Source organism: Brachyistius frenatus, unplaced genomic scaffold (assembly GCF_029030835.1).
Source record: "Brachyistius frenatus isolate BFR_SWC_R1_liver_20210118 unplaced genomic scaffold, ASM2903083v1 Contig_25, whole genome shotgun sequence".
NCBI lineage: Eukaryota > Metazoa > Chordata > Actinopteri > Embiotocidae > Brachyistius > Brachyistius frenatus.
In genome coordinates, this window is record NW_027210624.1 from 3,433,232 (window position 1) to 3,440,770 (window position 7,539).

Sequence of the window (7,539 nt, forward strand, 5' to 3'; positions counted from 1 at the left end):
GAAATAAGAGGCAAATAATATTGAAAATACAATAACCCTGATGATGTCATAGTGATGTCACTGGGGTTATCTTTTTTAAGGTAAACCCTGCGTTGCAAACTGAATGCGAGGCAGGAGAAGTGGTTGTTTACCAAGCAGGGAGGCTCTACAGACAGAGGATATTGGGCCGGAGTTTAATGTCTTTTTAGACCTCTGCTGGTGTAATTTATCTCACAAGTGTCTTATAACATTATAGCCGGAATTCCCCTTTGATGTAAATTACTGGGTTTGTGTGCATGTCAAAAAAAGAAAGAAAGAAAAGGAATCCATCCACCTGAATACCTATTTTCAGAAGTGGAGCAGAAGTGACTGTCGAATAAAACTGTCGTTACCCGCTCTGACCACCAGGTGGTAATGTTGAACTACCAACCACATTCAGAGGCTGCCGCTCGTGTAACCTCTGCTCAGTCTATTAAAGGGACATTTTTGATCCTATTTAACTGAAAGTCCAAACTCATGCCTACAGTCTTTGATATTTCCAACGCACTGATAATAGGAGCCGTAATCATGGAAACTGCACATCATGCCAGTCCCAGACAGTGACGCCCAGTATTATAGAAACTGCTTTAAAGACATTACAACAGGTCATTGTTCCTGAGAATGAAGGGATCCAGCATTTTGAAGTGTTACCTCCGCCGGCCTGCAGCCTTTCCACGCACTTCTCAGCAGATAAATGATGTAACGGCAGACGTGGACTGGCGCCTCAGTGGAATTGCAGATAATTACGGTAATTGCAGTGTGTAGTCCTCCATGTTCCCTAAAGCAGGATCCTCATCCTGTTGTCTGTGGGACACAATACAGGCCCGCGGATGTTTTATTTCTGCGGACTGGATCTCCTCTGATAACCCTGCTCAGGATGAAGTAGGCTAACTCTTAGACTTTCTGCATGGGGGGGGGGGAGGGGGGGTCATTTATTTATGCCGTTACTGCAAAATAAAATAAAAATAAACTTTAATTAAATATATTGAGTATATATATATCATGTCCTGTAAATATAGATTTTATTGTTGTTGTTGTTGTTAATGCAGAAAGCATTTGGGGCCGATATAGATCCCGCGTGTGTTTTGCATTGCCGATTGTTTAAGGGCAATTATGTCTGTGCGCGTGCGTTGCGCGCGCGTGCGTGAGTGTCGTCTCAGTGGCGCCATGTGCTTTTTTGGATTGCTAATTTCTCTGAGCGGCTGTCCGCTCCTCCCTGCAGCAGCAGCGGCAGTCTGGTAGCCTGAAGGGAAGCGGCTCAGCGCGGCGTCACCCAGGCTGCCTGCACGATGACGCTGCAGGTATCCGCTGCTGCTGGCCACACTGACCGGGCTCCGTACCGCAGTTAACGAGATCACTGACAGGCTACAGGGTATGAAACGCACAGCTATGTTTTAACCTATGCAATTAAAACGTTGCATGTACTATCTCCCATAATAGTTTATACCCGAAGAACCTGCACTCTTTGACAGTCTGCCCTTTATTGGATATTTACTAAAACTTGGTCGGTAATTAGACCTACATGTAATCTGTCATATAAGAAGGAAGACGCGCTTCTTTCATATTTATTATATAGGCCTACATTACTCTGTTTGTTGTTGTTGTTTTTTTAATAAACATTAAATAGTTTACTACTTATGGTAAGTCTTATGTCCAAAGTCTACATTTCTGTTGTCAGGTGTGAGTAAAGTGTGCGGGATACTTATTAAACTGGTGGAGTGACTGCTGCCCAGACCAATGGCATCCAATAATGACATATGGAACATGGCTTTATGGAAATGAAGGACAATGAATGAAAGCATTGGCTTGATCAGGCTGGAGAGTGAAGAATAGAACAAGACCGGAATTTAGGTGATATTGGCCTAGAAAATAAAAGCTGTTGGTCACTTAGAGGGAAATAGACCGGGAGGAGAATGCACTGAACAATGAAATAATATAATACAAATATAAGAAGTTCTGTGAAAAGGTGTCGCAGATTTAGAATTTTCAAATAAAAAGCAGCTTTAAAGATTGAGTCTCGTGAAGCGGGTTGGAAAAAAAACAAAAAACGTATCATCAATAAATCACAATATCCTGCCATTATTCACTAATGTAACAACACTAGCTGATTTGCTGTCCTCATAAACAAAGGAGCCCCAGAAAAACAGCAAACTTTTCATTTGTACATCTGTTTGTATATATTCTACATTGTTCCTAATGTGAAACATACTATGGTTAAAATCCCACTTACTGGAACTTTTAATCAATATTTTTTATTTCTATTCTAACTGCTTTTCCCCCCACCTTAAGATATTTTTAACTTTTTGAACGCATTCCTTTGCCTCATGTTTGACTTGAGACTTACAACGTGCCATGTCTTATTTTGAAAAGAATGACCGGATACGTTATCGTGTCGTCCTCTGACTAACTGACCAATCAGATTGCAGGGGGCGGAGCTCTGTCGGACCTCGCTGTCCGCCCTGATAAATCGTGCCTGGTCCGGGTCTGTGTGCAGTCCTCGGTCCGCTGGACTCCTTCCTCTTTGTTTCTCTGTTTCTCCGTCCAGGAATACAAAAGTGATGTTTCACCGTGATCGACCACATAGAGAGGCAAAGGGGGACCCGCTGTGACAACTTTCTACCCCACTTCACTCTCTTTTAAGGACTATTATCACTCTTTTTGTTTTGTCCTCTTTCGGCTTGAAGAAGAAGACGCAGTATTTGTGCGCGCTCCAGTAATGTCGGACCGCTTTTAAAAAAAAAAAAACAACCAAACGTTTCTGTCTCCATGCCGGGGAGGAGACATTTTTTGGGGGTAATATCTCTTGCTACTCGTTGTACGGTCGGTCAGGGTTGCGAGCTGTCGTGTTTCAGCACAGGAATGCCTGACTTTTCGCCGTAGCTCCATGTAAATCTCGGTCGTCGAGCGGCTCTCTGCCCAGCGGACTCTGCTGCTGCTCCTGGACATACGAGGACGTCTCCTGCGCAGTCATTTGGCGTAAATGGATCGCCAGTCCAGTTTCATTTCCATTTGGCTACAACTGGAGCTCTGTGCCATGGCCGTCCTTCTGACCAAAGGTACGTGCAGACTTTGCTCCGCGGACGGGGCATGTTTGTTAACTCGTTCAAAGTCCGGATGAACCGTGTTAACACGACCGAGCTGAAGCCTCACGCGGCGGCCCGGAGAGAGAGCCGCTCTCGCGCCGGCGTTTCTCAAAACATCGCAGCCAAACCACCCTGGAGCATTTGGCCTTTAAACCCTGTGTTAGGAAACAACAGACTAAACTACTCTGCGAGGCTGTCATTACTATTATTTTCCATTACAACTTAACCCTAACCTTTTTGACAAATTTTCTTATACATGCGTATTTTGTATTATTCCTAAAAACTCTGAATCAACTCTTATTCAAAAGCTTAAAAATAACTGCAGTGGAAACAACAAAACCACTACGATTAAAAACCTCATTAAAGTTGTAGACTCATAAGGTTATCCAGTTTTAACTCCCAATTAAAAAAAAATGTTTTTTAAAAATCCAAACTCTTTGAAACACTATTATTATTAAGCCCCAGTGCTCGGCCTGTGCCCCCCACTCCCCCCCACCTTCAGCCCACAAAGGGGCCTCTCCTTTCTAATGAAATATTCTCCAAATGACCTGCCCGGGCCCTGCTGCTCCAATCATTCACAGGGAAAACACTGATCTGATGGATGTGCTCCTGCACTGCGAGTTGGTGCATTCATAGAGGAACTAGGCTTTCTGAAACATTCTTTGAACCCAGAACATGGAAACATACCAGAAGACTTTTTGTTTTTAGTTTTCTTATTTGTGGAGCTCTGATAATTTACCTTTTTCTTGTTGTTGTTGTTGTTTTAATGCAAAACAGTCACAAGTCCTAATGAAGAATTAATAACATGCGTTTGTTGGATAACTAGATTTGCATTTAGTGTCTTGTAAATGTGTCATAATGACTCCGGAGGACACGAGGACCATAAAAGTATAGAAACTTAAAGTACTGCTTTTGTTTTGTTTGGGCAGATCCTTGGCCTAGATTTATGTTTTGAAAAAGAGGCAGTGGATGAAGTAATGAGTGGGCCCGTGTAGAAGCAGGCAGCCGTAATGATACGGTTGCTGGAAGCTCTTTAGATGAGACCTCCGAGCACCCTGCTGCCCCCCTCCCACCACGCCCCAACCCCCAGGCAGCCCTGACCACAAGTAAAGCTTTTGCCTGCAAACTGGGGGGGGGGGGGGGGATTCTGCACTGTGCTCCATGATTCCCCCCCCCCACACACACACACACACACACACACACCCTCTTTACCAGTTTCCATTTGGGTTGAAAGAAATTGACTTTGGCAAACAAACCACTAATTATAAGCAACATGGTTCCTGTTTTATTATACAGACAAAAAGGGCCATTTATATGAGAAGCTCTTTTAATGAAGGTGTGATTGGTGAATAGAGGCAACAGCCTGGAATGTCCCTTGAGCTCCTTAAAGTTACCTGGATGTTTATTGCAGGGTTCAGCGGATACTTTGAGATGAAGGTTTCAAAATAAAAGTAGCAACACAACAGGCTGCAAATGTGAACCATTAATCTGAGCGGCAGCATTATTGTTGGATTTTATTTCGTATAAAATGACACGACTTCGCTAAAAGCGGCGCAGAAATAAAAACCCGGAAAACAAAACTATATGTGTTAAGGAGCCGGGTTCTATTGACACCATGACATTAATATTAACGACGGTTGATCGAGGAAAACTCTACAAGGGTCTCTTGAGGGTCTCTGCGCAGTTTAGGAACCTCGTTGTTGCATGTTACAGGCAAAATATCAGCAGAACTTAAGTCAAATGAAATCATCGCTTCAGAGGCTGTAAGTACACGGGTTTCCCTAACTCTGCCTTTTTGCTGTTTCCAGGAGAAATAAGGTGCTACTGTGACGCGCCGCACTGCGTGGCCACCGGATATATGTGCAAATCAGAACTGAACGCCTGCTTCACGAAGGTCCTGGACCCGCACAACGTAAACTCCCCCCTCACCCACGGGTGTTTAGACCCCATCGCCAACGCCGCTGACATCTGCAGCAGCAGCAGCAGCCAAAGGGCCGCGGACGCCCTCGCTGGGGCCACGACGCTGGAGTGTTGCCACGACGACATGTGCAACTACAGAGGCCTGCAAGACCTGGCGCACCCCAGGGACTCGACAGGTAAAGAAGAACCCCTCGCCGAGCTGAATCGCTGGCTGTCGAGATGTTTATTTTTCACCGAAACTGAAATATGAAATTCCCTTTAACTGCTTTTTAAAATGATTGGACTCTCTGGGGGGATTTTACGATTCCTCCTCAGTAAATATTCAATGTTTTCCTCTTTCCAGTTCCAGAAGCAATACGTTTAGCTGTAGGGTTCTTCAAACACTTGCTGTTTATGGACATGCAGGCCACCCTTGCCCCCTCCTACTTTTTTTTTTTTTTTTTTCTTCTCTCTATTTTCCAGCTTAACAGAACTTCAATTTGACTTTTAATGGGCTCCAGCTCTGTGCCTGGGAAGGCAGGGAGCAGCCAGTTTACCTTTAAGCACTTGGAAGGAGATCAGATATATTCTTCTTTTTATTATGTGTGCACCATGTAATTTTCCCACTGAGTAGGAATGCGCCTCATAGAATGAATATTCCCAAGTCTGCAGGCTGGACAGCAGCACCAGCTTCTGGAGTAATGAAAAGGCGCATAGAGAGCCGCAGAGGAAGGGCAGCTCTCCGGAGGGGATTTTTCTGTTGTGACCCCGAGCAGAGCAGAATATAGTTTATTAGCAGCGTCAATTAATTTCTGGCTCTCAGTTGGGACAAGTTGACTCGGTTGTTTTTGCCCCTGCTGGCCTTTCTCGCTTCCTCGCTCCCGTCTGTCTGTCTGTCTGTCTGTCTCTCTCTCATTTTCTCTCCCTGTGGTTACTTTACTGGCAGGACTGTCGAGCAGAGCAGCTCCTTCTCATTAAGCAGTTCATATTCATTCGCTTTAAAGCCGAGCCTGCAAAAATCTGTATGTGATAACAGGGATCAGCGGAAACCACACGAGCGTGCCGCTAACCGGGCGTCTCTCCCCGTGTGTGCGCGCAGATAGCAGGTACCAGCCGGACAGCAGCAACAGGAACCTGGTGACCCGGGTCCAGGAGCTGGCATCGGCCAAGGAGGTGTGGTTCCGGGCGGCCGTGATCGCCGTGCCCATCGCCGGCGGCCTCATCCTGGTGCTGCTCATCATGCTGGCCTTGCGGATGCTGCGCAGCGAGAACAAGCGGCTGCAGGACCAGCGGCAACAGATGCTGTCGCGGCTCCACTACAGCTTCCACGGCCACCACACCAAGAAGGGCCACGTGGCCAAACTGGACCTGGAGTGCATGGTGCCCGTGACGGGCCACGAGAACTGCTGTCTGACCTGCGACAAGATGAGGCAGGCCGACCTGGGCAACGACAAGATCCTGTCTCTGGTGCACTGGGGGATGTACAGCGGCCACGGCAAGCTGGAGTTTGTATGACTTCCTGCTGGGACTTACGAGACCGTTACCTCCCCACAAACAGCCGGGACTGCCTCTCCCATCGTTGGCTTTAGCTTTTTTTTTTTTTTTTTTTTTTTTTTACTTTAAAAAGAGACATTCCCATGTTTTTCCTCCATCGGACAGTTGGGTTTGTGTTTTCAGTTCTTTTTCAACCAGTGGCGAAAAAATACGAGACTGATCTCATGCCGTGTGGTTTTTGCTAGAGGAGCACTTTACTTGAAAATGAAAGGCAAAGCAACGAGGAGCTGTATTTAAACTCGAGAGGGCAGAACTGAGGTGGAGTGAGAGCTCCGTCACTGCTCCTGAGGATCCTGGACTTTTTACACTGAGCGCTGAAGGATTCCAAATATGTCTTATTTGCACATTTGTAAAAAAAAATCAAATAAAAAAAAAAGTTGCCGTTGCTTAAAACAAGAATTCTACACTGACACCAGGGTACAAAAAAAGGACTTGTTGGAGGAGTTAAAACAAAAAATTCAGTGTTTGACTGTAGGTGTGCACACTCCTCTGTGTACGGTTCCTGATTCAAGCTTATTGTAAAGATTCTAAATATATATATATTTTTGTCTGATAAAACTGACCAGCGTGTGTCTTATTCTGGGTGAATGTCCAACATCTCTCTCTGTGATCAGACTATAAGCTTGATTGTGAGTGTGAAAGAAAAACTTCCATTAAAAGTGACTTTTTATTTAGTTACTGATTCCCTCTCGTTTTCTTTTTTTTCTTTTTTCTACTGTTTGTCTCCTTAAAACAAAAGTAGAAGAAAGTGAACTTTACACGTACAATATTGTGGCTTCTGAGTGTTGATGCTAAGAGTCAGATGTTAAAATCCAGGACACAGATGTGTGTATGAGTGTGCATATGAGAGAGAGAGAGAGGACGTGTGTGTGTGTGTGTGTGTGTGTGTGTGTGGGGGGGGGGGGACCCGACAGTAAGGCCTTGTCTTCCAGCAGAGCTGCCCCGTCTGTCTCCGTTGTTCTTGAACCCTCTCCAGAGGTCAGGG

General features: G+C 45.3%; 1 protein-coding gene across 1 annotated transcript; it reads left to right on the forward strand.

Annotated features, from left to right (window-relative positions):
- The first annotated feature begins 2,978 nt into the window (after positions 1-2,978).
- On the forward strand, positions 2,979-7,228 carry bambia (BMP and activin membrane-bound inhibitor (Xenopus laevis) homolog a). The gene is made up of 3 exons (XM_069698049.1): positions 2,979-3,074; positions 4,910-5,197; positions 6,100-7,228. The coding sequence occupies exons 1-3, from the start codon at positions 2,999-3,001 to the stop codon at positions 6,513-6,515; spliced, it is 780 nt and encodes a 259-aa protein (XP_069554150.1). The 5' UTR covers positions 2,979-2,998; the 3' UTR covers positions 6,516-7,228.
- Positions 7,229-7,539: the final 311 nt, after the last annotated feature.

Excerpts from the sequence above, each read along its gene's own strand:
- bambia (XM_069698049.1), top strand. The coding sequence starts at position 2,999 with ATGGATCGCCAGTCCAGTTTCATTTCCATTTGGCTACAACTGGAGCTC. Across the intron at positions 3,075-4,909 it reads GGCCGTCCTTCTGACCAAAG|GAGAAATAAGGTGCTACTGT; the intron begins GTACGTGCAGAC and ends TGCTGTTTCCAG. Across the intron at positions 5,198-6,099 it reads GCACCCCAGGGACTCGACAG|ATAGCAGGTACCAGCCGGAC; the intron begins GTAAAGAAGAAC and ends GTGTGCGCGCAG.